This window comes from Etheostoma spectabile, chromosome 17 (genome assembly GCF_008692095.1).
Source record: "Etheostoma spectabile isolate EspeVRDwgs_2016 chromosome 17, UIUC_Espe_1.0, whole genome shotgun sequence".
NCBI lineage: Eukaryota > Metazoa > Chordata > Actinopteri > Perciformes > Percidae > Etheostoma > Etheostoma spectabile.
In genome coordinates this window covers 5,207,325-5,231,451 of record NC_045749.1, presented here as the reverse complement: position 1 = coordinate 5,231,451, position 24,127 = coordinate 5,207,325, and the positions used below count along the sequence as shown (strand labels likewise).

The 24,127-nt window shown below is 39.3% G+C and overlaps 2 protein-coding genes across 4 annotated transcripts; one reads left to right on the top strand and one right to left on the bottom strand.

Moving 5' to 3' along the window:
• Positions 1-6,353: 6,353 nt before the first annotated feature.
• Positions 6,354-11,624, bottom strand: LOC116704852 (uncharacterized). Of its 3 annotated transcripts, none has more exons than XM_032540515.1 (7): positions 11,370-11,624; positions 10,666-10,875; positions 9,342-9,536; positions 8,551-8,720; positions 7,807-7,956; positions 7,234-7,403; positions 6,354-7,149 (listed from the first exon to the last, which is right to left on the bottom strand). In XM_032540515.1, the coding sequence occupies exons 2-7, from the start codon at positions 10,852-10,854 to the stop codon at positions 6,923-6,925; spliced, it is 1,101 nt and encodes a 366-aa protein (XP_032396406.1). In that variant the 5' UTR covers positions 10,855-10,875; positions 11,370-11,624; the 3' UTR covers positions 6,354-6,922. The 3 variants fall into 3 exon arrangements, with proteins under 3 accessions (XP_032396406.1, XP_032396407.1, XP_032396405.1); XM_032540516.1 differs by having other exon boundaries at positions 8,551-8,717; positions 10,666-10,920; positions 11,370-11,574; XM_032540514.1 differs by having other exon boundaries at positions 10,666-10,920; positions 11,370-11,572.
• Positions 11,625-17,545: 5,921 nt separating this feature from the next.
• Positions 17,546-23,981, top strand: thumpd2 (THUMP domain containing 2). Its single transcript, XM_032540513.1, has 11 exons — positions 17,546-17,783; positions 19,055-19,193; positions 19,455-20,048; positions 20,187-20,323; positions 20,489-20,566; positions 20,779-20,831; positions 21,205-21,292; positions 21,683-21,754; positions 22,233-22,347; positions 22,889-23,009; positions 23,245-23,981. The coding sequence occupies exons 1-11, from the start codon at positions 17,670-17,672 to the stop codon at positions 23,591-23,593; spliced, it is 1,860 nt and encodes a 619-aa protein (XP_032396404.1). The 5' UTR covers positions 17,546-17,669; the 3' UTR covers positions 23,594-23,981.
• Positions 23,982-24,127: the final 146 nt, after the last annotated feature.

Below are 24,127 nucleotides of genomic sequence, written 5' to 3'. Positions count from 1 at the left end.
ATAATAATAATAATAATAATAATAATAATAATAATAATAGGACATGACTTTACTTTTAAATTATTGAAAGCACATGTTTGAGTGAGCAGGGCCTTTAAAGGAACACTGGAGTCACTGTCTCAGAGCTGGAGGACGACAGCTTGGACAGCACGGAATAACAATAACTGCTAGACTTGTCTACTGATTTCTTAATAGAAATATACTGTTAAACAGCTGAGGGAGATCTGAAAATGAACACATTTTTTAACCCAAGATGAAAAAGATAATATCAAGAAAAATAAAGGTTCACACAAAAATGAATAACAATCAATCAAGAAGATAGCAATCTATGATCTTTCACCAATAAATATATAACCTTTTTGAGCTACTATATTTTACTTCTTAATATACTTTTACGTTTAGCTGTGGCCAAACAATACAAAAACAATAATACAACACATGCAATCCTATAGACTCTAAATAAAATTGTTGGCCCACACATACACTGATACAAGCCAGTGACCAGAAAGGAAAATTAGCCCTATAAACATGTGGTGTTCCACAGGGCTCTATTCTTGTTCCCATAGGGTTCTATCTGTACAAGGGCACATGATTTGTTGTTATGATACTGATGCACAGCACATCCAAACATGTATTTATTATAGTTGGCATTTTTCAGAATTTCCTTGTTGAATAACCCTGCTGTCCGACATCCAGCAAATCAAGCGGCATTTATGTGGTGGTAATGTCAAGCCTGTTGAAAAAGAGAGAGGGGGGATGTCTTGATGTCTGTGCAGGCCAGGGGTTTAGGTTTTAGTCATGTCTTCCTCCTAGCACTAAAAGGTCCAGGCACAACCAACACACATTTACATTTACACACATTGTGTGCGTGTGTGCCTGCGTGCTTGCGTGCGTGTGTATTCTTAACCATGTTTCAAACACTGAATGGATTGAAATTAAATGTCAAGCAAATACCAGAGCATGAACTGTCCCCCACATCCGGTGTGTGTGTTTGTGTGTGTGTGCGTGTGTGCGTGTGTGGGTGTGTGCCTGTGTGGCAAGCATGCCACGAGTAACTTCAAACAAGCCCTGGACAGTGGCCAAGTTTACAAATAACAATTACAAATCAATGCATACGGTACGCTGCATACACAAAATTAAAAAAAATTGTTTTGACATTTGTTTTATTTTGTGTGTATGAGTCATGCTGACATACACTAAATAATCTTGTCATTTACTAAATACTCACTGAATGATGGACAAATTGATAGTTCACTTAACATACTAGGGTCTGCTGACAAAAGGTATTGCATTCATAAGCTACGTTGTTGAAATAGAGCAAAAAGACTACCACAAAACAACCATATATAGATGTTATGAAGAAGATAATGTCATTTTTGCAGCCAACTTTTTTATCAATAAACACACCAACGGTCCTTGCTCACAGACAACAATAATGCACCTGTGATAAATAAATAGTTCACTGTGATTGGTCATCTACCTCAGGCAAGTTCCAAGTCAGTGACAGTTGATTTTCCCTCAATGAAATCCCAATTAAAATCCAAAGGCTGCCCTTGAAGGTAGAAAGTCAATGTGAGAGCCTATATGGCTCTGTGATCATGTAAAGTGTATGCAATTTGAGTTAATGGGTTAAAAACATAAAAAAACTCCATGTATGGTGAAGATACACTAATCAATAGCTCTTGTCTATGCACTATGCTCTTGTCAATGTTCTGAACATTGCTGGTGGGTTGTTAAAGAGGCGCTATGCAGTTTGGGCCATTTCTTTGCTGTTTTTTATCGCTTTTTGCTCACAGGCTTTTCTTTAGAGCTCCCCCTACACCTTCGGAATAGATATTTGGCAGCTCCTATGTTTACTTGTGTCTGACTCCACCCTCGGTCAGTCTGCACTTTCCTCTTTCTCTGTTCCTCCGACAATGTTTTCCTAAATTTCTGCTTCTTTTTTGCCGGCTCAGCCATGACGATAGGGTGAAAACTCGCAACTTTGTCGGTTCCTGAATGGCCGTATGTGTGCAGTGTCATGAGGCAGTTTGTTACATTCCAAGACCTGATATCACGCGATACTTCCTGACGCTGAGGCCAGTGGCCCGCCGGCCGAAGGTTGCAATGGTTGTTTTTCCCCTCACAGGCACCAGGGGGTAGCGAGACAACCACCATTCAACTAATAAAAGTCAAATAACCATTTCAATGACTCTGAAGCTGTTAGTTCAGGTATATTAAGCTAAAAAAAACTGGATAGTTCCCCTTTAATAAAATCTGATCAAACCAGGCACACAGTCCTGATCAAGCAGAGTGGAAAACTCTTAATAAAATATTTTAAGTTTCCAACATCCACCATTCTGCTCAAACCTTTCTTTCTAGCACCTTCCATTCTGTTCTTCCTGTCTCTACCTTTTACTCTTCTTCTCTCCTTTATTCTCTCCTTCCCCAGTCTATCATGCCCTCCCCTCTCACTTTTGTTGCCTCCTTCCTCTCTTCAACCTTTCTGGCACTTCCCATCTCTTTATTTATGTGTTGATTGCTTCTTTGCTCTCTCCCTCCCTTTCTTCATTCACAGCTCTTTCAATCTCTCTCCTTCTCTCTCTGTTTCTTGTCTCAGTTGCTTGCCTTTCACCCTCCCTCCTGCCAGAAATTGATGACCGTGTCCTGCTCTCTTTGACTTGTAGGCACCCACACACACAGGAACACACACACAGTATCAAAAAACAACTGAGTTTACACACAAACACACATTCAGTGTACACACACACACACACACACACACCCTCTACAGTAGGTTACTCTGTGTCAGCGTCTGTTCTCTGCCGAGAGGCTGTGGGCGATGTGATGATGTCGAGTTACTCGGGTGATTTTCTGTTGCTGCAGAGATGCTTTCACTACAACAGAGTGTGGCATACAAGCACAGACAACCACATACACACCTACTCATGGCCGGAGAGGGGAGACAGAAAAAGCAACATGTCAACACGCTCTCAATTATACACACACACAGATCCAGGCGTAGAGGCTCTTGACTACCTGCATGTACTCCTTCCTAAACACAGGCCATAGGGTACAGTTACCCTACTTTAATGAGGACACTCTGACCGTCCTCCGGTTTAATATTAGGTGTGGGATTCACTTATTGACCTTTTTCCACACCAGAGTTAGGAAGATAGAGAGGAAAGGGACAACGGGAAAGAGTGAGAAGAAGAGCCTAGTGCATCATACAGAACAATCTAAATCCTTAACATTAATTGGGCATCACACAAGATAAGAAACTACTCATCTTATTATGTGAGATCATGGTGTTCTCCATAAATTAAGTCTTATTTAATTTTTCTGGAGTGCTGTTGTTGCAGCAGAAAGCAGCTAAAAGACCTGGATTTGAATCCTCCAGTCGGGCTGTGGTGGGGCCATTCTTGTGTGAAGTTCACGTGTTCTCACTGTGCATGGGTTTCCTGTGGGTGCTTCGATTTCCCCCCACAGCCCAAAGAAATGCAGGTTTAATGGACATTCTACTTTGCTCATAGATGTGTCAGATTAAGTTCAATTTATTGATACAACCCAAAGTCACAAATACTTAGACCAGTGACAGACAATTAGCGCTCTGTGGCCAAATCTGGCCAGCAAGAGTTGAGTCTCACCTTTACATAGTTTTTATAATACATAATATTTCACAAATCTAAAATTGAAATAACAGGCCTGCAGAAATCCCAATAAACAATCTGTCATAACATTAATTTGCCATATTTTTGTAGTCCAACACAGAGCATACGTATGTGTGTTTATTATTTTCTGCAAAATGAGTTTTACAATAACATAAGCTGTAATTCTGTTAGCACTCACTAACAAGTTTTATAAATCTGATTAATTATTAAAAAATATAAAATACTTTAATGAAGAAAACATTGACAACATATAAGGCTGCATCTCCACTTGGCCTGTAGAATCAGGTTTGCCACCCTATGAATAATTCTGAAAGAATTAGTTAAACTGAAGAAAGGGAGAAACAGGAGGGCTCCCTCCTCCAGTGTGAGCTGGGATGAGCAAGTCTAGATAATGAATGGATAGTATACTGTGATTTGTTAAATGTTGCTGGTTATGACATGATTTTGGTGTAAAGGTTGTCTGTTGTCTGACGTCTTGAAAGTAGCATATTCATTACTCTGCACTGAGCTGAATCACTAGAAGAAAGACAGTATATGTTATATATGCTATAAGAATAAAGTGGAGATCAGAGATGAAAACCAGAGAGAAATAAAACAAAATTGATGTGATATTCATTTGTGTGTGTGTGTGTGTGTGTGTGTGTGTGTGTGTGTGTGTGTGTGTGTGTGTGTGTGTGTGTGTGTGTGTACACAAAGCCAGTCAGATTAACACTGCATTGAATAATAAAATCACACTAATCTGACAGACAGTGGAGAAAAGTAAAAAAGACAGAGGGAGGAAGAGAATAAAAGAGCGGGAGCGTAATAAAACCAATCAGAGAGCATTAGCAGAGCAGAGACCAGTAATTGGAGCTGTGAAGTGTTACTCAACAGCTTGCAAGACCTGAGACACACACACACACACACACACACACACACACACACACACTGAAAACCATTAGCCACTTGTACCACTCTCCCTTTTTCTTTCTGTACTGCAATCACTATTCTCTAATTAATTCACACACCTTCTTTTTGTGCACGCGCACACACACACACCAATACATACCCACTTTCCCATGTTTAATTTGCACAGAAACACAATACATGCCTGGATTCTTCACATCTCAATCACACATGCAATCACACACACTCTTTCTCACACTCGCACCAACACACCCACATACACTAATACACACACACAGACACACTTTTTTCCCAGCTTGACATTCGCACTGTTCTGCCAGCTACGCCACATAAGAGCTCCTTCCTGTGCTGCTCGCCCACCTGCTGCATCGCACACCATATTACTGAGAGAGAAAGCATCTTTTTAACCTTTCTGAGTGAGAAACACTTGACAAAAATTGCCATCTCTCCTGTGAACGTCACTCAAAATGTCCTCTTTTTCAGCATGCATTTCCTCTCACATACATGTGGGAAACAGGCTTGTGCAGGTGGTTGACAGGTTGTTGTGCTTGTGGTCTTTTGATATTAGTTTAGTACCAAAAGTAAGGCACACCCATGTGATTTGAGTTTCAATTATTCTACCAACTAAAGACTAAAGAAATCTGTCCTGCATTATCAAAAAAAAATCAAAGCCTTTTGAAAAGGCAGCTCAATATCTTACCGTTTATTAGAGAAAGACACACGTATATAACATAACATGTTTACTTTATTACAAGCTAAGGTTCAGATTTACAAGTTACACTGTTACTTAAGCAAGCCAAAAACATGATATCTGTAAACAATCAGTAAGCCTAGAAAAGTTGCAGAACTGTGACCGCAGACCTTGTTATAACCATCGTCAAATATGATGGTCCATATCCAAATATGGATTTAAGGTTTCAAAGGAAATATCTCTGGGGAAAATAAATGTAGCTTGAACGTTATCATCAGATGCTGTGGTGAGCGCAGAACGAGAAGTATTTTCCACCAGTCTGTACCTTAGTCTTTTTATTGGCACTGGGGCCATCACTTTTCGTATCCAATCAGGCAAATCAGAAGTGTCACCAACGTGTGATTTATCAACATTTCTATCCTTAATGGCTTAGCTGAGCTTTTAGTTTGTACCAAGGTCCTTGTCTGGAATTCAATTCTTACTAAAATAGTGAACTTTTACTGGAGCTTTTGTAATTTAAAATCCTCATTGGTAACTTTTAGTACCATTTTTACTGTGTTGTGAAATTAGACGATTGCCTGGTTGTTATCTGTAGTTATGCTTCTGAGATTTGAGGTTTACTTGGCAAGGGAAGCCATACAATAACTTCTTGATTGCTTTGGGTCTGCACATGTGGTGTAACGTGTTTCTTTCTGTATTTATTTCCTTATTGGGATCCCCATAAGCACTAGCATAAGCATTGGCAATTTTTCCTGGGGTCCACACACATACAGTCAAACACTTATACTCACAAAAAAACAAGTAAAACAGCTCATCTCATTGAATTTAACATAGCACAGAAAAGGCAAAACACAATATTACCAATCCATCACAATTCCTCAAGAATTCAATGTGCTTCTTTTTTTTTTACCGTCAGCATAGAAATAAATAGTAATTCTCAATAAACAAATTCTTGTCTGAATGATTTCAAATTATATATGTACTAACATTGATTGCCAAGGGGAAAAGAATGACAAATGTAGGGTTTTTGTCAAGATATTTCTATGATTTATTTATGTGTATTTGTATTTGGTATTGAGCAGACGTACAAACAGGAAGAAAAAAAGAAAGTGCAGCTGAAAATGGCTTTACTACGGAACCAAACTCTTTCCTTGAAAGGTGTAAAGGTTTGATGAAATTTCCTTTGTGTTATTAAATTATATTATAATAATAGAAATCACAGAAATAGAAATCACAAAGTTCATATTTGGCAAAGGCTGACACTTGTGTAGTAAATAACATCATTGCAGACAAATCAGCAAAACCACCATTCAGTGTCTTTACAGCAGTCAGTTAAAAGCTTTCTGAATAAATTACAAACAACAATGCAAAATCCTTCATGTTTCTGAGTTTAGTTCAGTTTAATGTTTCTCTTTAATAAAGGACAGGCACTTTATGATGCTGCTGTCTGGATATGGCTTTCGTGTACTTGTTGCATGGTGATTGAGGCTCTCATCCGGCTGCATCTCCACAATACTCCGTTGCAAACTTTCATCTCTCTGCTCACTTTCCTCCGTCTCGTCTTGCTCTCCTGTCCGTCTTGCCCCAATTGTCTCCTTTGCCCCTGTCCACTTTTTGTTCTCCATCAATGCCTTGTGCCCGATTATTAAGATAATGCACTCCACTTTGTTCTACATCATTTTGCACCCGTTTTATTTGTACAGCCTTGTTCAATTTTCAATGTTCTCAGATTGCCACTAGCCTTGATAAAGTAGTTCTCCAGCTCTGCCACAGGTCCCTTATCAGAGAACAAATGGTGCAGGTATGCCTGGACGTACTGATCTGAGGTGATAAGGTCAAGGTTAATGGAGGAGGACACAGTTGCAGAAGTGGTATCCAGCCCAGAGACGCTCCTTCTTCTCCCTGTTAAGTTTAACTTAGTTCAGTTAATGCAACTCAACTGAGAAAGGCATAAGCCGTGTCCTTGGTTATTTCTAGAAAGTCTACCTATCTCTGTCTTCAGAGCGGATAGAGGGATGGTCACACTCTTTCCTGTCTCGCTGTCTGTCACAGTGAGTCCCGTCATGGATCCCTCCTCTGGCACCTCGCTGGAGGGGTCACATGATGCCAGACCCCCTCGACATTTCACAACACACACTGAATTAGACTTATATCGCCTATAATTAAGAGAAGGGGGGGATGACAGGATAGAATTGGGAAAGAACAGTCAATGTATAAATGCATTCATTTAGACAGAAACCTGGATTCATCATTGCAACATTACAGTGAGGAGATGTTACAAGCTTACAGGGCGAGGGCCTGCCTGGTGGGCAACAACCCATTGATGAAGAAATTGTAATAAGTTTTCATGTTTGATGGCCGCTCACCAAGAGCCTGATTTTGACAGAGGTTTCTGCTTGTTAAAAGAAAGTTTTTCCTCACCACTGGATTAGTGGGGTATTTGAAAATTATAGCGTGTGGTCTAGACAAACTTTATCTGTAAAGTGTCCTGAGATATCTTATGTTGTGATTTGACACTATAAATGGTTGACTGGTAGATTGTCACAACTGCTGTATTACCTGTAAGCAGGTATGATCTGTGTGAGGTCTTCCTTGTATTGCTCCAGTGCAGCCCTTGCAGCCAGGGGCTCAGCCTGGCCCTCAAAACCTGCCAAGTGAACCAACATCTGGCTGTGAAATGCTGCTCCACTGGCCCAGTGCCTCAGAGACCTGGAGGAACAGATAGTGTCAAAACAAAAAGGACCACTAACCTGTGATCAGTCTTCTACTGCATTATATTATACCATCCTCCATGCAACAGTTTTGTGTTCTACGCTATTCTTTCCTCTATTATGATTTCTCCAACTTTGACCTAATCAAGACCATTATCAATTAAATTGAAGGCCTATATCACAATATATAAAAAGTCAGATGTCAGAGTCCGGAAACACTGTCTGAAACAATTCTCAGATTTTCTCATGGCATAATAGGACTGGTGTATATATTGGCTGCAAAATAAGTTGCATGTTGGTATCATTTATAGTCGTAATACAGTGAATTATATTTCACTCATTTGACTAGCGACAGAAAGAACTGCAACACCACAGAATTAAAAAAACAAACATTGAAAGAACATTTCAGTGAGCATTTGAAGTAGTGTTACATTGACGTAAGAAAATTAAGACCTGTTTAAAAGTATTTAAGACCTAGGACACAATACTTTTAAAATTTTAAGGCCTAAAACCCTAAAGACCCTGGGCAACAATTCTTCCACTCCCCTGTACGCTGCTCTGCTGACACCATCCTCTACTGCACTGGGCTCACCTGGAGTCACAGTCTCCTCCCAGCAGACAGGTCTTCAGCTGGGTGAGGGTGAGGCTGAGCTGGGCCTCAAGTCTAATGGAGTCCTGGATCAGCCTGCTTTTGTCACTCAGGTTGATCTTGCAGCGCTTCAGGTACTCCTCCATCACCTCCTGGAGCTCCCAAACTCTCTGCTGGAGGTAGAAATGAGCTTCATTGCAGTTCTGGCACCGATCTTGATATTTGGATTTTGGGTAGTAAAGCTGCAACTAACGGTTATTTTTATTGTCGATTCATCCGTCGAGTATTTTTCTCAATTAATCAATTCGTTGTTTGGTCTATACAATGGGGAAAAGTGATCACTGAATCGATCAGTGCTTTCCAAAGCCCAAGATGACGTCCTTAAATGTCTTGTTTCGTCCACAACTCAAAGATAGTCAGTGTACTGTCACAGAGGAGTGAAGAAACAAGAACACATTCACATTTAAGAAGCTGGAGTCACAGAAGTTTTACTTTATTTTCATAAAACATTACTCCAACCAATGAACCTATTATCAAAATAGTTGGCGATTAGTTTAATAGTTGACAGATAATCAATTCATGTTTGCAACTCTAATTTGGGGATTCATAACTATCCTAAACATTCTGTGTCCCTTCATCACTTCGTTGTTACAATAAAAATCAACGTTTAGCTGGCTCGTCAAAAAGAAAGTTGGCCGAAATGTCTCAGTAGATATATACAGGAATATACTTTCATATTATATCAAGCAATCTTTTTACTTACTCCCCTCATTGTTTTCAATCAAAGGCCTCACCTGGCATGATGATGACCCCGCTGATTTCCCTTTCACACCTGATGACTGTTTCGATGACGTGTAGGCCATGTCCATCACCATAGTAACCACCAATCCCACAAGGCCGGCCAAGCGTGGCTCATCTGAAAAGGATGACAATCGGCCAATCAGATCCTTCAGGTAGGTTGGCGCCCTCTTCCCAATGTCGCCCTGCAGCTGGGTAAGAAGGAATGAACACAAATGTCCGTGCTTAAATGGTAACAGAATTTCAGCATACTGCCTCGTGCTCTCTGTCTCAATAAAATAAAAATGCAAGGTTAGTTGATTGCGCTCGCTTCTTTTCAAGAACAGCTTTAAACTGCATTTTGTCACCATCATATTGCTCCTTTTGGCTATTGTATTGATTTGTAACCTCTTTACAATCCCCAACAGGAGCACATTTCTAATACTGAGTGGTGCTTTATTATTTTGCACAATACTCTTTCTTAACTGTCTCAAGGCAACAACATCTTTATTTCCCCTCGTGTTCATCTCCAGCTGCACTGCATGGCTGAACGGATGATTTAAAGAAGAAATCAATGAGCAGTCGGCCCGCTCAGTCTATTTCAGAAGGCACAGATCACCTCGTGTTTTGTATGTTTTGCTCTTTTTAAGCATCATTATAACTTATCTGTCACACTATCTTTTCTTCTTTTCATTTAAAGAACAAAAAGGTATATCGCCAGTATGTACAGTACATACACCAAAAGTCACTACCAGAGGTACACCTACATACACCTAATACACATGAAATCAAATATATCATAGCTAGGCTGAGATGAGAAATTTATCAAAGACAAACTCAGTCTTAATTGCCTAATTATTCTTAATGTCTCTTATTGTGTTGCCATTTTGGTGCCGTTATTGGAAAAAAAGTGTTCAAAGTTTGTTTTTGGCCCATTTCTTCTTGTGGATGTGAAATTTCCCTACTTACAAGATTACATTACATGTCATTTAGCAGGCGCTTTTGTCCAAAGTGACTTACAATTGCTATGTACATATTTCTATGTATCAGAGGTTGCATGCCTCTGGAGCTACTAGTGGTTAAGTGTCTTGCTCTGGGACACGTTGGTTGATGTATCGCAGTGGGAATCAAACCCTGATCTCCCACACCAAAGGCATGTGGCATGTTCACTGCGCCATCACCACCCAAGATGAGCTGTACTAAATCTAAATCATCTCATTGCCTTCAAAACAAATAATTATGTCTTTGTCCTCAGATTGAATTGATTGGCTAGTTTTCCTTTTTGTAATATGTCGAACATCAACCCAGAATATACAGAATACTCTTTTTACTCTCATTAACCTGCTGTAGTTGTTCCTGGAGGCTGGCGGCCTGGGAGTCAAGGCTCTCATCGTGATTGGCTAGGAGAAGAGGGTGGAGGACTCTGAGGTCAGGTATGGCATCGCCCTCCAACATGGCGTCGTAGAGAAGAGAACCAATCGCATCCTTCACTTGAGAAAGCTCTTCTTCTGATGAAAACAGCTGGCCCATAATGGTATTTGTATTTGTGTCCTGTGTAGTGACAAACCAGTAAATATTTTGTATTTATGGCAGCATCTGAAGAATAGAAAAGAGAAAAAAACTCAACTTTAAGTAATATGTAATAGATTATAAATTTAAACCTTTAACATTGGCTGTTATGAAACACATACTCAGATAACAGTGTAATTAAAGTTTTTTTACTGAATAGGCTATAAACAGGGTTTAAAATTATCTTTTTCGTCCACCAAACAAATGGATAGTAAATGTTCAAATTCTAACAGGGTCCACTCAATAGATCACCGTTGTTTTTTTGGCTGGGGAATGAAGCAAATTTACCAGCCACTTGCATATTTTACGAGCATTTGGCTGGTAAATGGTGCTAATTTTGTAACCCTGAATGTAAACATCCAAATTAAACTATGGTTTCAATACAATGTGTTAATGTATTTAGAGTCTACACAACTCAAGACACAAGCAAACTATTTAACTCTTCATAAAAGCAAGACGTTCAATTTTCAAAATACCTCCAAAAATAGCACCGTCCAATGTTTTACTGACGTTCCAGCAGCATTTCAGTCACATCTGATCTCTGTTACTGCAGTAGGGATGGACTTTGGGCGGCCGGTGTCTCACCGCCCCACTTCCTCGGTAGATGCTAGATCAGATCCACTAGAAGTGTCAACGTCACAGTACGTGCCTCGTGGCCCGCATTTTTCTGCCTCTGATTGGCTTACACTGGTTTTCTTACCTTAACCCTAACCATTCCCCACTCACCATGCCTAAATTGCAACTACGACTAGTGGATCCAAACTAGCATTTACCCACTTCCTCCTCTGTCCTCCCCGCCTGCTGCAGTCAAGAGATTAACCAAGACAACACAGCAGCAGGATGTAGCCCGGCAGTAAACCTAGACCTCCCTCTAGCTGCAGTACCCAGGAAATGCGATCAGGCTACAGTGAAAGCTAGGGACAGTCAGTCATGTCTTCCAGGCTAGGGATGTTAGGGTGTGTCTCAGTACTCTCCATCTGAGACGGGTTTTATTGCCTTTTATCTGTTGGTGCATGGCGAATTAAAAACCTCTCAGAATAGTTATTTTGCACCCATTCTTGTAGTGCTATATGTAAATGCATGATATTGAAATTAAACTAATTATCCTTGTGCTTTGGGGACTCCCTGGGAGACTCCATAGGTCCTGAATGAAAGCTTAGCTGCTTTGTTAAACATTGAAAAACCAGGCCAAGGGCTTTAGCTTTTTTTTTATTTAGCTAAATGGAACAGTGGCCTTGGTGGTGGTGTGATGTTGACTTTTTTTACATGATAAGATATGGTGCAAGGGGATTTGGGATTTTGTGTAGTGTGAGAGATGTTCTTGTTAACTGGGACAAGGACTTGTGTGCACTATCATGGCCTCCTCTGAGTTTTGTGTGTATTACCAGCTGCAGCTAAATGAAATCCCCCACACGGTGGTTGAGCCTGAGCTCAGGAGTAATGTGCATATCTTCATATCTGTTAATCCTAAAATTAAATTTGCTAGACCGTCCTCCTCATACTGTCACCTGTTTTTCACAATCAGTTTCTGATCATCTTATTTCCAATGGGTGAGTGAATTACTGGAATTGTTGGGTCTTTGTAAATTCTAGAGTGTGGTCTACCCTACTCCATCTGCAAAGTGTCTTGAGATAACTCTAGTTATGATTTGATACTATAAATAGAATTGAATTGAGTCAAGCACTCATAGCTGCTTATTAGTCCGATATTTCCCTTGAAGTTGGCAGAGACCAAACCAGAGCTTAAAGAGAGTGAATGTTGAACGAACATTCATCCGGTGGTCAGAAACACGACTCCAAATTAATTTAGCTCCATAACTGCTAGATGGGTAACAGAGTACATTTTTGCTAACATGAGCCATATCAACTTTAAAAGGTGGCAGCATGTTTTGTTGTGCAACGTGTTGGCTGACCCCAAGTGGCCAGCAGACTTATTAATGTAATGTATTAAAGTATCTTTTATTCCAGCAATATATGTGGAAGGTGTTGCCACACACATGCTGTTCTCTGGCCCCGTTTTACAAGAAAATTAGACTGAAATGAGCTAATTATTGGATAATTGTTCAGGTTTCAGAGTGCCAGCAGGGCAGCTCAGTTACTCTCTCACCAATCTGATAAGTAGCTCTTTGGCATTAGAGTAGCAGCGCTTAGCAGATAACCTAAACTGGATGTGACCAACTGCACTAGAAATAGGAAAATAGGCCATTTTTAAATTAGACATTTTGACTTGAAAAGAAAGCACAGGTATATATAAAAGTACATGATAGCTTGGTGGCTCACTTTCACAGAGCCTGGTATAAAAATCCACCGTTAATGTTATTAATAACACATGGGACAAGACAAAATGCCTGCTGGGAAAAAGGCCTATAGAGATTATAACTCATAGGATAAAGAATTTGGTTAATGTTAATTAAGATTAAATAAAACAAAACATAATATTATACATTGAGAATTCGGGGTAGACATGGGAAGTAGTTACTACAATAGATAAGATAAATAGAGCATTTATTTTTTAAATAATACAACTTGTGTGAGCTAGAGGCACCTTGGTGTGAGCGCTTGTTTATGGTTGGTATACCAAGATGTCACAGTGAATTTGACAATGCCATGTTGATGTTTAAAAAATTCAAGGCGGCGAGGCTTTACACAGGCACAAAACAAACCGCACATGGACCAACACACACACGTTTCCTCGCTTCTCTCCATCCAGTCTGCTTTCCAGCCGTCTTCTCTATTTTACTTCTCCTGTCATTGGTGCTGGGATTGTGTGTGTCTCTCTTGTTCCCTGTCTCACTCCATGGATGGCTGTTTTTACACACTTTACACTTCTCTGAAAGCAGTAAATAATTGAATGTCCTCGTGTCACACATATACACACACATCGGCACTCAGAAATGGGAAGGGACGCACACAAATATTGTACATGGTTAAATGGGGAAAATGCACCGCTCCTCTTGCTTTTGCTCTGATTTGTTTCGCTCAATCTCTTTATAAAGGTCTAATTTCCATCTGAGAGTGAAGTGAAGATGAAAGGAAAGTAGAGCGGAGGGTGAAAAAGAGACGAGAGAAGGGAGAAAAAGGAAAGTTTAGGTAAGGAGAGAATAGAAGGGTGAGACAAAGTAAAGGTGATGTTGAAAGAAGAGAGGAGAATGGCAGATAGACTCAACTTTCCATAACACAAGCACACACACACACACACACACACACACACACACACACACACACACACACACACACACACACACACACACACAGTGGGGCCTTCTAAATGACAGCCCACTTACTGAATATAAATCACCACATACGGAATGTGTACGTTTACAAGATAATACCACTTGAAACTCAAGTTTAATTTTTTAAATTAGAAATAATGATGATTTATTGAGGTAGTGGATTAGAGTGTCTGTAAACACTATTTATGTTTGTAAAGTTCACCCTATTTTGTCCTTTTGGACCGATGCATTTCAGGATCGGTGGGAAATTGTATACCAAACGTTGCATGCTAAGCATGTTCATGTATTTTTCCTTTTTCCGTCCATTACTTTTGTCTCTATTCTGTGCCTCTCTCCCCCTCATCATCATGTCTCCTCTTCCCTCCTCCATCTTCTGTATCCTCCTCCCTTTGTCTGATCATTTATTCAGTGTAGAGGATAATAAAAACAAGTTTGACGTACAGTAATACATCACGCCATGGCTGGTGTGCCAAGCGTCATCCATTTAGCAGCAGGCTAAATAAAGCATCACTAATTATTGCAAATGGCAGCTGTTAAAGGGCATATTAATGTCTCCTTTCTACATGTATACGTCCAATGTTATGGGCCGATAGATACTCACAAGCTAAACTTTAAAGAGAAAAAGAGTGACAAATAAGCTGGGTAAACTGTATTGTGTTGGGTCAAAGCCCGAGTGGTATGAGTTAAATTGATTTAACTGTTTCATGCTGAATACTTCTGACCAACACAGTACGGTCATATGCGTCTGCCAGTTTGCATCCCTGTGTTGACATAATTGATAAGTATGTCCTCTTTCTCTTCTCAATGTATAGGACAATTCTAGAGTAAATCACCCTGGAAATCCAGATCTCTCGCAAGAGCACAATTAGAATTTTCTCACTGAGTTACTCTGGCATCGAGTAATGCTGCTCATGAACTATACCCTTGTAGCCGAGCTGCACCAATCACATCGGTGTATCTGATATAGGCGGGCCAGAGGCGAGCTGCACCAATCACATCGGTGTATCTGATATAGGTGGGCCAGAGGCGAGCTGCACCAATCACATCGGTGTATCTGATATAGGTGGGCCAGAGGCGAGCTGCACCAATCACATCGGTGTATCTGATATAGGCGGGCCAGAGGCGAGCTGCACCAATCACATTGGTGTATCTGATAAAGGTGGGCCAGAGGTGAGCTAAACTGATGATGACAGTTTAATCTACCAGTTAGCCTTTTTAACAGTCACCCCATGTATTGTTGTGATTGGTTGTAGTGTTATCTAATTGCGTGCAGTGAGATTTTTTTTAAATGCACGCTTGGTGCCCCTACTCGAGATGGGCAATTTACATGTATCAATGCCAGACCCTTAATCTTTCGGATTTGGGTCTGGATTTCCAGGCTAGGAGTATATGGGCCTCCAGGACAAACTGTAAGCCCCAAAAAACAAATGGGACAAAAATTAAATTACTACATATACATATAAATACATTCAAAGAATCTATGTGTAAAGTTAAATTTGTTTGTTCCTGCAAGTTCATAAATACTTTTGCTGATTTTTTTTAATTTACTTTTGCAAGTGTCAAGTGTCATTTACTTTTGAAAGTGGAGAGTGGGACTGCTGCAACTTGGCTGTGGTCTGCCCTCATGGATGAGGTGTTGGGACAGGGCATTCTACCAGACCCCCTGTCCTTGTTGCCTTCATCCCTGACGACACAAAAGGGCCAAGTACAGCAGAGGGTGACCAGGGGAAGGAAAGCCAGGGCCATGAGAGAGAGAGAGAGAGAGAGAAAGACACACACACACACACAAACACACCCACACACAAGATTATTGCTAAATACATTGTTTATTTTATTTAAACTGTGAATGGAAATGAATTAGCCTATTTAACGTTGCAACTTCAGGTTTCAAACATATTGTTTAAACACTTATCGATAGGCTGCAGCCAATGCTTATTGTCTATGTCAAGAGAGACCCCTACTGGCCAAGCAAGGCCATCATAGACTGCATGTACACATATATGTATGTATATTATGGCATGCCGTTTAGGAAATAATATATATATATATGAAGTTTAGCCATCGAATATATGGAATGAAAGTCTGAATATGGATGAACGTCTGAATATATGGATGAAAGTCTGAATATATTGAATGAAAGTCTGAATATATGAATGAAAGTCTGATATATATGAAGTCTGAATATGGAATGAAGTCTGAATATATGGAATGAAGTTGAATTATGAAGAAGTCTGATATATGGATGAAGTCTGAATAATGTGAAGAAAGTTGAATAATGGAATGAAAGTCGAATATATGAGAAAGTCTGAATATATGGAATAAGTCTGAATATAGGAATGAAGTCTGAATATATGGAATGAGTCTGAATATATGGATGAAAGTTGGATACATTGACGAAATGTCACCAAAGGGATACCTTTCTGGATTCACTGGATTTACAAAAGGCACGGCTGAAATAGTCCAATACTTTGTTGAACTGCAGGGTTTTTTTGCAACAACGGTCATACTCCAAACGACACAACAGTTTGGAAATTAGATAGCGTCACCTTGAGGATCATATTTCCATTATTGCGACATTCTTAGTTCTTAAAGCAATCCTGTTCACAAAACGGCCGAAAGAACATAGCATCATTCTTGAAGGAATTTATGATCTCTTGGGAGATGTCGGCAGAAGTAACACTTCAATGGAAGCTAATGGTGTGGGCACTGGATACGGTTACAGTATTTTGGCCGTACATGCATTTGCCAGAGTGTTAATAATCTCTTCATGCTCAAAATAGCTGACACTAGTCCTAGCCGATTCACTATAGCGTCACATTTGTTACATCCTGATTAATCAGCCACAAACAAGATGGCGCCAGCGCCGTAATGACGTCAGCTTTCATTCCATATATTCAGACTTTCATTCCATATATTCAGACTTCTTCCAAATTCGACTTTCATTCCAATATCAGACTTTCATTCCATATTCAGACTTTCTTCCATATATTCAGACTTTCATTCCATATTCAGACTTCATTCCATATATTCAGACTTTCATTCCATATATTCAGACTTCATTCCAAGATTCAGCTTTCATTCCATATATTCAGACTTCAATTCCATATATTCAGACTTTCATCCATATATTCAATCAATTCCATTTTCTCTTCTATATTCAGACTTCTTCCATAATTCAGACTTCATCATTATCAGACTTCCATTCAATATTATTCAGACTTCATTCCATATATCAGATGGATAAACTTCATATATATATATTATTTCCTAAACGGCATGCCATAGTATATTATATATTAGATAATATATATATATATATATGTATACAGTATATATATATGTATACAGTCTCTCTCTCTCTCTATATATCTGTGTGTATATATATATATATATATATAGTCTATGAGCAAGGCACTAATCACTGCAGTCTGAAGACGTAGTTCCGTTTCCGGTGTAAACAAACATCAAATATGGCGACGTTCGGACGGTATGGCAAACTTCTACCAGACATGAGCGTCTGTTGACAGTGAACACATTATTCAGCATGAAGACTGACGCCAGAAGTGAGGCGCCTTTAGTTCGCTACTACTGCACCGCCGGCGGCGGGATGGAGCGTTTCTTACTCGACGAGGTGAAGGTGAAGCTGGCAGCGGAAGATGTAAGTTCGAGCAAAGAGAGATAAACCAACAGTTAACGGCTGTTAACAAACTCCATTCCCCATACGTTAGTTTTAGAGAGCTGATAGATACACAGACGTGTCAAAGATGCCCTTTTGGTTTGTTACCTGTGTTTTAAACCTAAACTCATTTGAAATATTTTGTCAGACGTTGGCTGAAAATCCAGAATTAGCTTTACCTAGCATGGTACCTGTGGTGGAAAGTAGCTAACACGTCAACATTACTCAAATAACGTAACCGTTACATTTTTAAGGGAACTGTTTAATGTTCTATTAAAGGCTATACACTACAGTTCAGGGGCAAACATACTTTTTACTCTTCTTCGTGTATTTGATAACTTTATATGCTAATTAGATAATAAAATATGATTCAAAATAAAAGATGTTAATATTATATCAGTAACACTCTATTCATCCCCAGGGGCCAGTGACATTCACAAGCAACCCAGCAGTATTGCAAAAAATCAAATTACATACTAAAATTAGCCCCACCTTCACCAGTTTCAATATTAAAGTTATTAATGCATCAGTAAGCATGATCTTATAATCTTATAATATACATTAAAATGGGCTATTCTGCAAAATTAGTATTTTTAAAATATTGTGATCCTAATGCTTTACATTCTATCAATCTGTGACCCGTCAGATTGCGTGCTCAGTAGCTGTGTACTTGCCGAAAATTAATTTGTTCCTTTGTGAGAAAAATCGGACCCGTGCAGAGGCATAAAATAAAAAAAACTATATAAAATTAGTGTTCTTTTTACGGTTGGTCCTTTTTCTGTTAAACAATCAAAATTTAAAAATAGTCACTTTAATAAAAAAAAAAAATTGAATTGTTCTGAGAGTAAAGCTGGGCAATATAACGGTATTAAATCGATAATGTGATATAAGTCTAGATATTGTTTTAGATTTTGGAGCTCGTAATATCATAATAAGGCATAAGTAGTGTTTTTTCCTGGTTTTAAAGGCTTCATTACAGTAAAGTGATGTAATTTTCTGAAATTACCAGACTGTTACTGTTCTATCATTTTCCTTTATCCACTTAGTCATTATGTCCAAATTACTGATGTTTATTTATGAAAAATCTTCTGCAAACATTTTGTGAAAGCACCAATAGTCAACACTACAATATTGTTCGGTATCGATATTGAGGTATTTGGTCAAAAATATTGTGATATTTAATTTTCTCTACATCGCCCAGCCCTAGCTGAGAGCTTAGCAGTCTTTAAGAACTTGTGTTGTTGTGTTTCCAGGTGTGTCAGATGCCAGGTAAAGTGTTGTTCAGCTCCTCCGTGGGGATCAACACAGTCAGTGAGCTCAGGGCGGCAGAGAGACTCTTCCTCCTGTTGAAACAAGACTTGCCAGTGCAGCTATCTGCTAACACCAACCCAGGTACTAGCCTGACACGTCGAATGCACACGTACATGTAATACAACACATTGGAAATACCTTGGCAGATATTAAATTGTATGCCTGTCTCTCAGTTATCGTGCACCTTAGAAGTTTAAAAGTCTGAACCTATAATGGCATCATTAAAATGATCCATCCACACCATTGAAAGAAGAAATCCCAAAATGGAAACAAAACCACCATAAAAATGAATTGTCTTAATATTATATTGACTTAGTCTTGTGTGTTCTGTAATGTTCATAGCAAAAGCCGCCTCTGTGCTGCGGTCCAGAGTGTTGGGTGATAAGACTCTTTGGACCAGTGCTGTAATGACATGGAACCACCTGCAGGGGGAGCTGGAAGGCAGAAGGACTTCTGTCAACCCACCAAACCCTGCCCTGGGAGTGACAATGAAGAGGGATGAGGGGAGGATTGAAGAACAGAGGGGAGAGGAGGAGGAGAAGCACAATGAGGAAAATAAAAGTAAGAGAGAGACGGCACAAAGAGGGGAAACATTGAAGGGTGAAACCTGTGGAGCTGAAGCCCAGATACTTGAGAAAAAGAGAAAGAGGGATTCGGAAGGAAAAGAGTCTAATAGCGGCAAAAATGCAAAGAAACCGAGGTCACCTGAGAAAGAAAGAAAGAGACAGTACAAAGAGGATGATGAAGAAGGGAGGAGGAAGGTTATGGAGTTTAATGGCTGTGGACAAAGTGGAAAAAGTGCAATGAAACCAGACACAGATCTGTGTAGCAGAGGATCAGTTTGTCTCATCGCAGAAGAAGACCACAATCTGAAAAGAAGCGGCATGAAGATGGATGACATGGCAAAGGACTTTGCTGTGAAAAATGTGGAATGTGGTAATAAAATAATAGTTTTTTTTTTCTTATCAGTTTTTAATTCCAAATTGACATTTAAAAGGCCTTTTATTTCTGTTGCTGATTTTGTTTTGCGTTGCTTCCCTTCTGCCTCGTTGTGTTTGCCTCCATGTGGTGAAGTGGAGACTACCGGTGGAGGAGATAAGACACTACTGCAACCCAGCAGGATCAAACCAGAGCCTTTTTCTCCTGACCCCGTCTCTTTTAGGATTAGCTGCAAATGTACTGGATCTCTGTCACGATACTTTAACACACAGGTAGTGGAAATTAAAAAAATGACAAAGCATAGTAAAGTCAGAATAGTGTCACTGGTATCCATATGTTTAGGCTAAGAAGTAATAAAAGGCACAAAACACAAATAGCTGTATATTGTGTTCAGAGGAATGGTGTGTGTTGTTGTTTGTGTGTTGTATCTAATATAGGAGGTGAGCAGAGTGATTGGAGTAGGCCTGAGCAAACTGCTGGGCTGGAAGATTGACCTGAAGAATCCACAGCTGGAGGTAAACTTTGTTGTACTGTATTTAAAATCTTCCTATTTGTGTTGTTTTAATGCCTAGCTAGTTCAAAATATAATATTCCAAATTCCTTTATGGGCCTAACGTGATATTTTCCCCTCTTTGGATAATGGCGTTGGCAGATAATCTCGGCTCTCTTGCCTTTCTTTTCAACTGAAACATAATTAGTAGTTGATTGTTTTGTTTTTCTTCTGCAGGTAAATGTTAATTTGAGTGATGACCACTGCCTGCTGGGGATCCCACTAACCAGGTTATTACTAGGTTATTACTTATGACTGTCCATCATACAGAGCCAGTCTGTAATAACATCATGCAATCTCTGCTGCACGTTTAGCTTTCGATTATCTGTATTGCTTACAGCTTTGTACCATTGTTGTAGTTTCTATGGTTCCTTGGTGTTGTGGCCAATGGCCTCACTTGGTATCCAGAATCAAAAGTCACTCATCAACAGCAAGTGCTGCTGTATGGTCCCCAGATAATCCCAAACATTATTGTAAATCAAAGTCTCAGAAACATAGTGGATTTGGGCATGGTGGTGGGTTATACACCTTTTAGCCATATTGCATCTTTATTTAATTTGATAAGCAGTCATAGGTAATGGGTCTCGCATCTCTTTCCTTCAGGCTACCTCTGGCTCACCGGAGCTACATGAAAACCACAGGACTGAGATCTACTGTAGCCTGGGCTATGGCCTCATTGGCTCAGATACAGGTACTAACACACACTAGTGCTGGGTGCCTGCTGCTGTATTCTTTATTTATGGTTTGTACATGTAAGACTTCTGAAAACCATTAGGAAACTACTTTATCACAAATATGCAAATCAGAAGGCTTTAATAAATGATGTGAGCAAGGGCCTTTTTGTCTATGTTGTAGAGAGCACTTTTGCCATTTAGAGTTTTTGTTTGTTTTATCAATACCCTAAAAAGGCCAGGCAGGCAGGCAAGCTGCTGAACTAAAGCTGTCCTCATTTCCAAACGCTTAGCATGATGTTTGTTGTCTATAACATGACTGTCTGTGTAACTGTGATTCAATACTGCTCTTCAGTCACTGTATGTGTCTGACCAACAGTATGTACTGTATGTTATCTCCCGTTTCCCAGCCAGGCTTCTGTGTGGTCGACCCAATGTGTGGGGTGGGAACCATCTTAATAGAAGCAGCCCAGGAACATAAGGTCAGGACAGAAATCGACACAGCTCCTGTATATATGTCAAGTGTAGAAAAGTCAGAATAGTTAACTTTTTAGGGTTTGGATTTGGACAAAACGTATAAAACATTTGAAAAATGGTTTGTTGATTGTACATATGGCTACACATTTTATCCAGTTGTTGACCTGATGTTTATTTCTTGTGTATTGCCTAAAAATGTATAAAATAATAAATAAATAATATAATAAAAAAGAACTAATACAGTATAATTGTAATATTTCCTAGTCACATTTAGTGCACCTTTTTTTGTTTTTTTGATATGGTTCAATACATTTTGTTAATTGATTACTTTTAATTTGACAGATTAGGTCTTAATGGAAATATCAAAACAAGTACCAAGTTTAAACCACAGTGTGATTTTTAGAATAGTACAGTATATACTGTGGAGTGCAATTGGAACACTCCTACTATAATACCATCTACCACTCTCAATGTGATCTCCAGGCTTCCCATTTTCTGGGTATGGACATTGATGATGGACAGCTGCGGAAGGCCAATGAGAACGTAGAGTTTGCAGTGCTGGGAAACAGGATTCACCTGCTGAAAGCTTCATCTATGAGTAAGAAACATGCACAAAGAGATCACTGAAATAATGTTAGATGTTTGTCATTATACCTTTTTTTTAGATATATTATGGAGAGAGCTACAGTCGGGGTCTCAGTAAAATTAATTTCTGGGTAGATGTTTTATGATACAGCAGTGTATACAAGTTAACAGTCAAATAGTCAATAGCCAAAACTACATTAATAATATTGTTTTCTTGTAAAAGACAAAATATTTGCCTTTTAGAAAAACTAAAAGGACATGATCAAAAATATAGCTCAAATTGAAATACATTGTGAACACTTTTAAAGCATTGTCAATTTGCCACACTGTTACACACATGGTGATTAAGCACTTAAATACATTTTATCATTAATCCCAGGTGATGTAATTTACTTAATCCATATCTAGCTTTTAGAAATCGCTTATATTTAGCTTTTAATGTGATCTGGGGATCCAAAGCGGCGTGTTTTGGATGGGAATAAGTGAGTGGGAGGTGAGAGTGAACCCTGCTGCCATGTATTAAATTACCTCTGTGTGTGTGTGTGTGTGCGCAGTGCTGCCTCTGCCCAGCGCCAGTGTAGATGTTGTAGTCTGTGACCTGCCATTTGGCAGGAAGTTTGGCACCAAAACAACAACGGCTGCCAACCTGCCACTCATCCTCACTGAGATGGAGAGGTTTGTGCCTCTGTGTGTCTGTTTCCATCGCTTCTTTTAGACTTGTTTAGTGAATCAGATAATGTTACTAGTGGTTTTGTGTGTGTGCGTTTACATGTTGTCCTGTTCTTTTTAAAGTAAAGCAAGCTCTTTTTTATTAATTCAATAATATATAAGCTTGGAAAAAATAGTGTCTGTCCACAGAAAAAGAGTAATACCTATAGTTCATTTAATTAGTGTGTGTGTGTGTGTTTAGAATCCTCTGTATAGGTGGTACCCTGGTTCTCCTTCTCAGTCCTCAGTTATCTTGTCTCCTGAAAAAACTCCTGGAACAGAAAGCCTCTGGACCAACGTCTAACCAGGAATCAAAGCCACAAACTGGGATACGAGACGGCCCATCTCCTTCTCCATCTCGGTCAAAGCAGCAGGCATTCCAAATTCTCCAGAGGGTCAAATCGCCACCTACCCAGAAAACAGACCCTCCGTCTGTGCTACAACACTGTCTGCCTCCCCCCCTCTCCTCCCTGAAGCACCAGGCAACTCTTAGAGTCTGCTTAGGTGCGATAGATGGACTTATCCATAAATATGTCAAGACTGAAACTTGATTGATGTTGTTGGAAGTTACATTTCTAAGTAATTTACCTTCTTTTTGTTACTTGTCATAAAAAATAAATAGTTTTGTTGAAAGGCCACACATTATTAGGACTAAAACCACTGCAATTGCAAAACATATAAAGAATATAGACACATTTTTAAAACCCTGTTGTTGAATGTTGAGTTGTGTGAGCTGTGGATTTGAAATTTTGCCATTCCAGAGATAAATAATCTATCAATTTTCCTATCCTACATTTAAGTTACATTTAAATCATGGTAACTGCATTTGACAGAACCTGACTTGTGGCAAATGTCTTGATTTGTGCTTTTAAACTATTACTCCTATGGAGCTATTCTGTTTTTAAGCAAATTCAAGAATTAAAAGACCAAAACCAACAATGTTGAGTTTGTCTCTCGTAATTGTGCTAACTCCCTACCCTTTCTGTGGCACTCAGCCCTAAACCCATTGGTTCCTATTGAATATGCAAATGTATAGTGTTAATAACCTTCAAACAGCTTCAAACAAGTAGTGTGTATTCTAATTG